A 12,914-nucleotide genomic window follows, 5' to 3' on the forward strand; every position below is an offset into this window, starting at 1 on the left:
TTTTATTCCCCTGGTGTCTCAGGGAGATGAACGGTATACAACACAGTAATTGTGAGTCTCTGTGTTTTTGTTCAAGGGCACTTGATGTCAACAACATGGCATTTCTGTGCCCCACTTCTTTACAGCTTTCAAACTATAATGCTATTTACTTGTTCAGTAAATCCTTTATGTACGACACAGTTCCCCTGGCAACCCCGTATGACGCTCAAAGAAAATTCTTCTTGCTTTCTGAACTGTTACATATGTGAGACAGTGAGACTGAACGCCCTGTCTTTAAAGGAATAGTTTTCCCATGTACTCACCATCAGGCCATCCGAGTTGTAGATGATTTAGTTTTTTCATCACAAGAGACATGGAGGAATTAAGCATTACATCAATTGCTCACCAATGGATCCTCTACAGTGAATGGGTGCCATCAGAATGAGAGTCCAAACAGTTGATAAAAACATCACAATAATCCACATGACCCCAGTCAATCCATTAACATCTTGTGACATAAAAAGCTGCGTGTTTGTAAGAAACAAATCTATCTTTAAGTCCATAATCCATAATAATGTTTCCTCCAGTGAAAAAGTCCATCCCCTGGTGTGTTCTTACATGGAAATCCACCAACATATTTGTTTAGAATTGTTTTCGCTTGTAAACGGTGCTTGATCTGTGCATATTTCTCTCCTGATTCAGAGGAATGACTTTTTCACTGGAGAGTGTTAAAAAAACATCTTAATGATGGATTGGTTTCTTAAACAAGCAGCTTTTTGCTTCACAAGACGTGGAGTCGTGTGAATTACTTGTGGATTATTGTGATGTTTTTATCAGCTGTTTGGACACTCATTTTGATGGCACCCATTCACTGCAGAGGATCCAGATTCACCCATTCAGCATGTCAGCTGCACCATTATCTTTTTGGACAGGCTCACATTTTCCTCACAAAACCTCCCTGCAGTGGCAGAGGAATTTGGAAAACAGATGAAATACGGGATATGCAAAACTTTCATTTGGTTCATCATAATAGCAGCTTTGCCTTTATGCTTTCTGAACAATGAAACAGAACATCCCTGTCAGCAAAGTGCTACAGAATAAGAGGAGAAAAGAATTCACTAGCAAATGCAGCAGTCAGGTGACTTTTAGTAGACAACCTTGAGACTAGAGTTTTAAAGAGACCAGAAGTGGAAACGAAGTAAAGAAACAGGATGAAAAACGCTTTATCGTCCAAGGCTTCAAAGTAACAGTGCATTAGACCACAGACGGGGATATAAATTATGAAGGACGAATGGCAAATATTTATTCTCAAATGGCGAGGCTGTCAGCTGTATTTCGGCATCTCCTGAAAGCTTTTGCACGTTCTGTGAGAGATGTGCACTTATTGTTGAGTTGCTGCGTGAGTATGTGTAAAGGTAATTGTGCAGTTGTAATGACAGAGTTGCAGTTTATGGGTATTTTTTTACACAGCTTTCAGCTATCCAAACAAGAGGAGTGGGAAATATTTCTTCTGGGTTTTACTGACATAGATTTTGAAAACATTTCTATGGGCTGTTTCAATGAAGGAGAGGAGAAAAATCTTATTTCAGTTTGAAAAGACATATAAGATCTAAGAGCCTGGCTTGAGGAATGGGTTATTTAGATATGGCTTTTTTTATTAAAATACCACAATTAAATGTATTTAAGAGATATTTAGCTGAGCGTCTATTAACCAGTTTTCCACCATTCCACTAATTTTTGTGCCCAGGACTATAGGTAGTTTTTTTAAACATAGATTTGTTTTTATGATGTCCAAAATACATATAGGCCTATGGTCACACCATAAATAAATAAACAAACAAATCTTGAATTTAATTCTGGTCTCCTATCTTGACAAAACTTTTCTAAAAACTAAACTCTACAGAAAAGAAATCCCTGAAACTCCTTTAAAAAAATCATATATATATATATATATATGACATAGGTCTTCTATTTGGTGTGTATTCCTTTTAGATGCCGAAGTGTACAAAAACTCTTTTGCTCTCCAGTTCCGTTACATTTTGCAGTTCATACCTGTGTGTATAATCAACTTGTTCTACGAATTGAACCGAAAGTTTCTTTTATGCTTTAAAATATACTGATAATCCCCATAATAATACAGGTGGCAACACAGATGATGAATTTAAGATCATCAAAACTGGGCTTCCAATAAACCAAAGTTTCTTTCTAACGAAACTTGAAAACATGATTTAAATTCATCCATATTCATTCCTATACCAATACAATAAACTGTAATGAGAACAGGATTTTTTTTCTCTTGAAGATACCAACTGAGCTGTTTGTTTAAGTGAATGTAAACAGCCCCAGCTGCTCTGTGTAGTCTATAGAGGGTATGTGTTAATGTCCTAACCACTAATTAGGTGTTATCTCACAGCTTTTAGACAGAGAGTGAGATCGTTCCACCCACCACCTGACATCGCTTGAGCTGATATCTTTTGCACTCTTCCAGAAACACGCACAATTATATCAGTCACGCACTCCTCTTCTGCCTGTCACATACAGAGCATTCCTGACCTACTAATTACCGTACAAGTCTAATCTCCCTGCTATCAGGCCTTAATGTTAACATGGATTTGGTGAACTGACAAGTGCTGCGAAAACCTTTTGTCAACATCTCACACTGTCAGGTTGATTTAGCCTCTTGGGAGGGATTCTCCATTTAACCCTGTCTAAAGCAGACTTTGTCTTTTAAAAATAAATGATGCATTGTGCCAATTTGAACAGTGCAACCTGACTAAATGACAGGATGAGTAACATCACAGATGTCTCCTTCAAATTCAAGGCCCACATTTGTGGAACAATACATTTTCATTATTTTGTTGGTTCAAAGTGCAGAGAGGTTTAGATCAGAAAGGTAATAGGTGCACAATTGTAAAGCCAGAGTTAGGATGCGTAATGCATGAGAATGTCAGCAATACAACACTTCTCACACCTTCAATCCCTTAGATTTCTGTAAATACTATTTCTCTTACAGAAGACGTGTTGCCTTTGATAAGATGGCATTCATCAAGCCGCAGCTGTGGAGATTTTTTTTTTTTTCTTTTTCATCAATTCCTTTTTTCAGACTTCATCTCTAAAAAAAGCCACACAGCGGGGCATTGCCACGTTGTGACACAGTCAATCACATTTTCTTGAGGAAAAGCAATTTCCACACCATTATTCACAGGTTTCAGTGGTTTACGCTTTACATGAATGTTAATTGCTTTAAAATAGTGTTTGTTCTTTCAAAATTTGGTTTTGGGAAATGGAATAACTTGAGTGATTACTGTGGTGGATGGTGAATGAGAAGACATAGTAAGATTATTGTTTTTGCATATTGCATTGAATATGTACATTGAATTGCATAATACATAGGTGGCTCGAGTATAATTCCATTAATACTTATTTATTAACTCATCATACAAATAACTTTTATGAAGTATGTTTAGGATAATTTTTTTTAAGTTTTGTATATGGTGAGTTTTGCAATCAAGCACTTATTTTTCTTCAGAAAACACATGAATCTATTTTAAATGGCCTAATAATTTCTAGAGCACAGAAATAATTGACATTTTTCACATCCAATTATCTTTGGATAACTTTTAACTTTCTCTGTTAGATAAAAAAATTACACAGTCAAAATTTTTTCCCTTGCTAAGGAGTGTATGGTAAAGAAATAGTTCAGCTAAAATTTAAAATAGTCCTTCCAAGGCTATATGCTGTTATTTTCTGTGGAACACAAAAGTAGACATTTTTGAACAATCATTACACAGCTATTGCCATATAATGACGGTTCACAGCGCTGTCATGCTCCAAAAAGGGCCAAAAAACCCCACTATAAAGGAACAATCAAAATTTAAAAATGACGCCTCCTGTGCAGTGCTGTAGGAGGTCGTTTGTTACACAAAGCAAAGTAATATCAGAAAGCCCAGCCAGTTCTAAATTGTGCAGTCACAAAGCAGACTATTGCATAGTAATGATGGGTGTTAAGGAATGGAAAAAAGATCTTCCTCCTACTCTCATGCATTATGCTATCAGACACAAAGGGCAAAAGCACATCCAGCATTTTTAAACAAGAACACACAGATGAAAGCCTCATATCCTGCAGTGCGTGGGTGCTTTCCTTCTGATCATTATAGTTTAAAGCACAGGGCTCCACTCCTCCTATAAGGACTGATGTTGCTTTAAAATGCACCTATATACAATTTAGGCAGTTGCTACTACAAGTAACACATTCAATGAGAAATAAAAACAGAAGTAGGTAAAGCAAAATAAATAAGCAATTTTCTGTTGTACCAGTGGAAAAGCCTAATATCTCCATCAAAACAACACACTCCTAAAAATAAAGGTTCTTATTGGCATCTGTGATTCCACAAAGAATCTTTAACATCCATGTAAACTTTTCATTGCACAAAAGTTTCCACTATAAGCATACAGTGCTCATGCAGCACTGAAGAAAGCATGGGCTGAAACATCTACTAGTTTTTAAGACATATTGATATTATAGATATTTTTGGTCTGATTGTATTTTTCCAGTGTGCATACAACTTCAGCCAATTGGGTAAGAACTTTTCACTTAAAGGTTATTTGGGAAACCCAAAATGTTTCTTCTATGGCATAACTGTAGAAACCCTTATTTGGAAACGTTATTTTTAAGAGTGACCAATATTTCTGTGGCATGTGGTTTCTATAACTTTTGGACAAGCAGAAATTATGATTACAGGGTCTATACACATTTGACCATATTTATATGATATTTTCTGTACAATTGTTGACTTCCACACCATTATTGAATTAGAAGTAGAAGTAGAAAAAGCACGCCGCTGTCTGGTGCCAGCAGGGGGCGCACTTTAGCTGTCATTATGAAGCACACTGCAAAAAAGCCATTCTGACATTCTGTACGAGTTTCTATCCTCCCACCCACAACTACACACAGACTAAACTCAAACTCATTGAAATTCATCTGATACCGGAAGCGCATTCTGTCAAACTTAATAACTGATGCTCGATGACTTATGCAGGCGTATCAATTTGGATTTTTCAGCTCAAGGACTAAATTCAATTTCGTTTCGAACTTCGACTTGAAATATCATTATACACTGCATGAGTTTGCATGTTTGCAATAACTAACAATTTGTAAGCTGCTTGAATTGCATATACACTATTTTTCCTCCAGGAATTCAGTCCTTAAAGAGACATCGTTTTAGGTCTACTCATCCTTCAAGCTAATTCAATTCTGTATCACTTTCTTCCATGGAACAAAAATGTAACATTTTAAAGAATGTTCATATTGAAACCAGGTGCCTTCAAGCTTCCCCACAGAACAAAAAAAAGTATCATCAAAGCGGTCCATAGACTCCAAACCTGTCGCCTTGACGTCAGAACACAATTCTGAATACACAAAAACACAACTGGGATTTTGAAAACGTATTAAATTTCAGTCTATTCAAATTTGGAACATAGCCTACCATATCAATGTAGTCACATTAACTCCTTTCCCGCGTGCAGAAGAAACTACTTTTCTAATACTTTTGTCCTCTTGAAACATGACTAAAAATGTGACCATCGACCTTGTGTTTGATGTAAGAAAGTCATACAAGAAAGTTATAGGCCTATATGGAAGAAAAGTCATTTGATATGGAAGAAAGTCATACATATGGGCGAGTAAACAATAACAGAATTTTAATGTTATGTGAACTGTTTAAAGGAACAGTTCACCCAAAAATGTAAATTTTGTCATCGTTTACACACCATCATCATGTCATTCCAAACCTATATGTCTTACTTTCTTCTGTGGAACACAAAAGATGATAGTTTGATGCATGTTGGAAACCAAAATGTTTTGGATACCTTTGAGTTCTGTTCTAGAAGAGAACAGAGAATATACAGAATATTACAGTTCAAAGAGTGAGTTAAATGAACTTTACTTTGAACACATTGACATCTTCTGTTCACAAAAACTAAGCACTTGTCGTTCCTTTTGTTTGCTTTCTCTCTTCACAATGGCACTTTCTCTGAGCATAAGGCTGAAAATTTTAATCACCATGACTGAAAAGCAAAGGGCAAATGATTTATGAGAGAAGACCATGTGACTGCAGAATACAGATACAACATTCCCCACACTAGTCATGATAACCTAGAGTGCTTAATAATCTTAATGATCCTTTAAAATATGTTCAACACCAGCAGAGTGTGCATATCTTGTTTCTAGTCTTACATGTGATTATAAGTTAAATTTTACTTGTGTATTAGCACAGAAGTCCAAAGATTACTCTGGTTATGGTCAGTTATAATGTGTGCAGGACTACGCTAAGCCATTGATTTTGTTTTCCAAAAGTTTAAAGGTCATATTAGCATGTAAAATGTCCTGCTTGAACTTGTTTTAACCTTAGATATACCCAGACTGATAACTGTATTACGGAGATTTTTCTTGCGTCGTGACATGCACGTGATATTTAATCGCTTATATCAGCAGCATAATCCACATGTGCAGAGCAGAAGGGTTCAACATCTGCAGCCGAGGGCCCTCTGAGAAACGAACAGTCCCAACAGGTTATTAACCAGCAAAATGATCTGCAGTGAAACCTTTTACAAATATAGACACACCCAAATATTCTTTACGGTCTGGTGGTCAGAGTAATTTAAAATTTCCCACAAATCTGACAACGTTTCAGGGATTAAGCGCACCACCCCACACCTCTAACGCCTATTAAAAATCCAGACTGTCAATTCGATGAAGGAAATGCGTGTCAAATGACTGAATATTTTTGACAGTCATGTCACACCACAGCACAACTGAATGGATTAAACAACCCATTTATTTCCATGCTTGTCCATCAGCGTCATAGAAATGTGTGATTTTTGTATTTCAGGCTTCAGTGGTTTGTTCCAAGAGAGTGCCATTAACACCATAAAAGTCTGACTCCTTAAAGCTGATTATTCTAAATATAGAGCTAGACTTTAGGGACCTCTGTGACCATTATAGGCCAAAAGTTTCAGAACAAATGCTAATCAAACATAAACTAAGGAATCATGTCAAATAAAGAATATAAATGGCACATTAACCCCAGTGAAAGAGCAATCCCCTTACCACACTACCGCACGTGGCATGGATTACCATATAAAGGCTGACACAAATAGACTAAACTGCAGCAGACAGATTATCCATCACAATGACAGGCTAGCCCGGCGGTGTGTAAGTGTTCAGTTTGGTTCTGATCCTAGTAAGTCCTACTTCCAGTGACATTAATAGTCTCTGTTGCATAAGCTGAGCCGTTGGTACTTGTGTTTGGCAATTATTACAGAAGACAAGACACAAGAGTTTAAGCAATGCATATATTTTCCTCAGAATTAGTATCTAATAATGATGTTATGATGGATTACAATCAGTTTTCAGCCCTTTCAGAGTTTTAAATGAGAATTAAAAATGGCAAAAAATGTACAAGAAACAGAAAATCCCCCAAAATTCATCCAAGAACAAGGGAATCATAAATTACATGTTCAAGAAATCACAAAAGAAAACAAATGGAAAGTAAATGCCAATCCTGTTTATCCTCTACTCAGATCTATTCTCTTGTATTTGCAGGCCAGATTTGTAAAGACATGTAGTCCCCGCCCACATCCTACCCAAGCCCCTCCCCCAACCAGGCCCCGCCCCTCTCTTGTGGTTTGCAGAGAGAGTAAAGTGCTGGTAGCTGATCCAGAGGTGTTCAGGAAACGCACACATGAACCACACGGAAACGCTATGAAGAAAAAAAACAAAAGGCAGCAAGCCCAACTAAGAGTAAATATACAAAAAAACTGTACAAAAGTTTACAACATGCAAAATCAAAACAATCATCTCAGAATATTACAACATATAAGTAAAACTAAAACAAATCATCTCAGGTTATATTTGGAACGATTAAAACAATTCATTAAATCAAACGTTATGCCAAATATAACTATCCTGGAATCTAACGTTATATTCCAAAAGCAAGATTAGATAATTACCTTGAGTCAATCACAGTAAACCTATTTCTAAATCTCAAATAAGTCTCACATAAATGTGTAAAAGCAAAAAAATACTTTTGACTTAAGTGTATCTGTCATTGCATATGAACTAGACAGTCTGAGCGGGCTCTTTAGCCAGAGTTAGGTTAATTAAATATCCCTTTTCAATGTCAGTTTTGTTATTCTGACACAAACAAAATATGCCATCTACACAGGTGATCAAGTATTCAGTACTGAGACACAGTTCTCAAGCAGTATAGCTGATTCTCCCACCAGCTTGACTTGTCTAGAAGTAAAAAACTTTTCGAATTACCCGCTTAGCAGCTTCTTTGGAAACAAGGTGGCTGTGTGACAGTCGCTTCCTCATAATGCTTTCGATTCCCGTTCAAAACGTGTGGGACTGACTATCAAGGCCCGACATGTGACTTCTCTAACACAAAGACCCCAATGAGAGAGAGCGGGCAAAAAGGATAGCGCTTCCTTCGCCTTTGTGACGATTAGTGCGATTCCTGTGGGCTGCATGCTAATGTGTATATATGTATAGAGTTGAAATCCGGTCCAAAAGCTATTTGGACTGAGAGAATATAATCGACTGTCCTCAGCTGAAACTGTCGGTCTAGTTTTGATCATAACTACAGTCATATGAATAAAAATGGTCACTGAATGGGACCTGTGCACCTCTAAACAGAATACGTCATGTGATGTGCCATCAAACGAAGGCAGGTGTCTCAAAGTGAAGAAATCAGCCCAAGTCATAAATAGTTTCTCATTTCGAGGATCCTGAGAATAAATAAGAAGGCACTAAGGCAGCGACGACCTCGTCAGATGAATTTTCCAACAGACTTCCTACACCACAGCATTATATACACGCATTTACAAGCTTAGTAGCGTCTATCTGATTTGTCATTTGCAATTACTTGAAACTGAGGAAAGTGAGAAACAGAAGACCTTCACCTGAACGCATACTTTCACGGTTTGTTAGTGGTTAGTTGTTCAAAGCACTAAATGCAGTTCCTTGTTTAAAACCTAGTTATAATGCACTACACGGTTTCACCTGAGGGAGAGTATGCCTAGGAACAGCCCGCAATCACATTACCCAACATTCTCTTCCTCCAGTGGATAGCAGCATTGCTCAGTAAGGATACGGTAGCTAAAAGGAAAAGGGGAAAAAAGAAGATGAAAGAGCACCAAGAAATGCATTTATATGAAAGAGGTTAAAAAGGACTATGAGAGTGACTTTAATGTGCAAGTAGAGCAAGCCGAGAAGTAGTGTTCATTAATACACAGGAACAATTCCCATCAAACCTTTTGTTCATATGCACAGGGGCCTTTAATCGTTTTGGGAAGGTGTTATTGCCACAGGAACCTTTGCACACCCTGAATGAAAATTAGACTAAAATAATGGGATATGATCTGTAGATGGTCAATATTCCTAAAAGTGACCCTCAGTCACTGCTGTCATCATCATCGTCGTCGTCTGAGATATTGTTGCTGGAAAACTCCGAACGGCTGTAGGAGTCTGAGCGGGACGGGAGGGTGCCGCCCGTGGAGAGCTGCTTGTAACAGAACTCGCACACCCGCACCGGTTTGGACGACTGACTGGGTAGCAGGAACTTCTTCTCCGAACACGGGCCGCACACGACAAAGCCGCATTTCCGGCAGTGGTGGCGGCGGTTGACGGGGGTGAATTTCATCTTCTGGCAGCGCATGCACACGGTCGCCTCAGAGTCGGGCACCCAGACGGCCGCGTGCTCGCCAGTGGGAGATTTCCCGCTTTTTTCCAGTAGGTCCGAGACGCACTTGCTGATGTGGCTCATCCACTCAGACTTCTCCGTAGCTGTGGCGGCATAGACGGCGAAGGATTTGGTGGGCGTTTTAATGAGCCAGCCGTTGCGCAGGTCGCCCTCGTCCTCTACCGTGTCTATGGTGACGCTCTCCAGAGGGATGATGTGCTGCTTATTGTACTTCTTCTTCTGGATGACGATGTTGCCATACACCAGGATGTCATTGAAGAGGAAGAACTGCCGGGCTTTGGGCCTTTTGCGGCACAGCTTTGTGAGAACGCCCTCTCCGATCAGCACTCGACCTGGGATGGCTAGCGGTTGACCTGCTGTGCCAAAGCATGCTTCCACGACTCCAATGCGCTTAGAGTTGGCCTCACTGTTCGCCAAGCGGTCCACCATCTTTCACACGCCTGAGAAAGAGAAGGAGAAAAATAAGAGGTTACAATTGGTGCAGGAACAGAAACCAAATATCATGGCTCAGACAATATCAGCACACATAAAGAGATGATACCACACAGACTTAAGGAAGGAACACTTGTGGTTTATCAAATCTTTACCAATTCTTTGTGGCCTTTAAATAGTTTAAGTCCCAGTATCTAGTTAATTTTGAAGCAACGGCTACTTAGGCCTATATAAAAGCAAATGCTTTTGTTTTATACACACAAAGAGGTCCGGAAATCATACACTGCTAGTGAAAATGCTTCTGTTTTGCCTTTTATTATTTTAAATTTTCTATATTCAATGCCTCCAAGAAAATCATCAGCATATTTTCACAGTCAGGTTGCCAAATGCTTTGAAAGACTATTTCATTAGAATTTCATTAAAATGTAAGTATTATCAATGTATGTAACTGATTAACCACTGATATCATTATTAAACAAAGCAAAATAATGTGTCCAAGCATTTTGTTCCATATTACTGACCATATTTGTTCCGTATTACTTAGTTGACAAACATTTGAAGCAAACATAACGCTGATTTAAAATATCATTCAAGTTTGGGATCAGCGATTTATTTTTATTTCATTTATTTGACAAAATAACACTTTGATTCAGCAAGGATGCATTAAATTGATCAAAAGTGACAATAAAGGCATTAATAATATTACAAAATATTTCTATTTCAAATAAATGATTCAAAGAATCCTGCAAAAATGCATCACAGTTCCAACAAGAATATTCAGCAGGACAATTGTTTTCAAAATTGATAATAAAAAAAATCTGCATATTAGAACGATTCCTTAAGGATCATATGACAATGAAGACTGGAGTACTGATGCTGAAAATTATGTTTTGCCATCAAAGTAATAAATTAAATTTTAATATATAATTATATTTATAATATTTAATATACAATATAATATATAATTATTAAAAAAATATGTACAAACACGTAGTTTTTTGATGTGGTAACAAGAATTGTGAATTGTTTCTGGTGAAAATTAAGGCCCCGTCCACACGGAGCGCCACATACTGGTCTGGCATGTATACTACATCATTTTGTGTCGGTTTTGTGGTTTCGTGTGGACACAGATATTTCTTGAGACGAGGGGGAAAAAAAGATCGGATAGGGAAAGCTCTGGCTTCGTGTGGACGTAGTCTTAGTATTGTGAGAAGGTTACCCAACAATATTTTTGTGACTAATAGTGACTAATATAAGATTACTAAAAATAAAGAGTGGTCTTATACATCACCAGAAAGACAAGTCTGTTCAAAGGAAAAAATGAGTGTTCCTGCAGAACAATATACATCATTGTGGGCTGTTTTTTTTTTTTTTTTTTGGAATAGCCTTCAATCTGCAGATTGTTTGACGGAGAGCATGAGTCAAGATGTATAATGATGACATACTTTCACAATAAAATTATAAATATAAAAGTATTTTTTCCAGTTTATCACAGAAAATCAACAGATCATCAAAATGAGTTGCAGCTCTGATAGTAATCCTCCAATCAAACTGCACTTTTGATCACCACATTATCACAGAGTATCTTCTTTTCACAGGGCTGGAGAGAAACAGGGCTACATGAGCTTTTCAAGGCAGGACAACAGGAACTGATCATTCTCACATTACATCCTGTCTGCCCGCCTCTACAGTCGCATCTGTGCAGGTCTAAGAAATGAACTGCACTAAATATAAATAAACAACATGTGGCAGCAAATGACAAACAAATCTCATAATGCTACTAATTCATTTAATAAGCAGGTGCTAAAATCTTGCAAGTGTGTAATACTGTAGTGTCACCCTTGTTTATTCACTTGCCTTTCGACGTAAACAAATGACATAATCCAGAGCTTACCAGGCTGCTTCAGATGGCAGAGCTGATCATGACGAACACACACTTGTTTAGTCTCATGTAAAAGCTACTTTTCACATCTTTGGTATCAACCCGTTTCCTCTTTGTGAATTAGAAATGATCAAACCCGATCTCAGTGTCATGCCAGCTGGGTTTCTAAGATACAGAGTGTTTGGAAAAAAAGAGAAATCTGAGGTCTGTAGACGGGTAAAAAAAGGTATAATGTGAAGCTTGGTGAACTCATAAGTCACTTGAAGATGTAGAGGATTAAGAGACCAGAAATAATACTGGGCGTATTTCCATGATGCCATGGATAAGGTAAACCCCAGTTCTGCCTCTGTTATGACTATCATATTGTAATCCGATGACAAGGCACACCAAACGAGCCCCTTCACCAAGAGAGGAACGCCATGACATTTAATACATCCTACACGTTGACCTCAATGTTGAAAAAGCAAGCTTGCCCATGTACAACTTCAAACTCACACAAACCACATATTTATCTAATGCAATCTCCTCCAATCGCACCACCCCCTGAGCAGGAAACTTCAACACACAACTAATCTACCCCAACTAGAGTTACTACTAGTTATAGACTATGGATAATTCACTCATAAATTAAAGGTGTGTCTTGTTCCAAACCTTTATGACTTCTTTCTTCAAAAGATGCTACACAAAAGTATTTTTGTGTCCATGCATACTTTATGGGGTCCAAAACAACACTGGATTTTAATTGTAAGCTCAAAAATGAATAAAAGAATTCTACAAAATACCACAGAAGTATTTTGTGCTTTACAGTATCAAGGAAATCGTACTGATTTGGAACATGAAATAAGTAAATGATGACA

The 12,914-nt window shown here is 37.7% G+C and overlaps 1 protein-coding gene across 2 annotated transcripts; it reads right to left on the reverse strand.

Moving 5' to 3' along the window:
- Positions 1-7,319: 7,319 nt before the first annotated feature.
- On the reverse strand, positions 7,320-10,222 carry LOC107730241 (pleckstrin homology domain-containing family F member 2). 2 transcript variants are annotated; one of them, XM_016541022.1, is made up of 2 exons: positions 9,295-10,222; positions 7,320-9,139 (listed from the first exon to the last, which is right to left on the reverse strand). In XM_016541022.1, exon 1 carries the CDS (start codon positions 10,170-10,172, stop codon positions 9,435-9,437), a length of 738 nt encoding a protein of 245 aa, XP_016396508.1. In that variant the 5' UTR covers positions 10,173-10,222; the 3' UTR covers positions 7,320-9,139; positions 9,295-9,434. The 2 variants fall into 2 exon arrangements, with proteins under 2 accessions (XP_016396508.1, XP_016396501.1); XM_016541015.1 differs by having other exon boundaries at positions 7,324-7,739; positions 9,044-10,222.
- Positions 10,223-12,914: the final 2,692 nt, after the last annotated feature.

Source organism: Sinocyclocheilus rhinocerous, unplaced genomic scaffold, assembly GCF_001515625.1.
Source record: "Sinocyclocheilus rhinocerous isolate Xijiao unplaced genomic scaffold, SAMN03320098_v1.1 scaffold2448, whole genome shotgun sequence".
In the NCBI taxonomy this organism is placed as follows: domain Eukaryota; kingdom Metazoa; phylum Chordata; class Actinopteri; order Cypriniformes; family Cyprinidae; genus Sinocyclocheilus; species Sinocyclocheilus rhinocerous.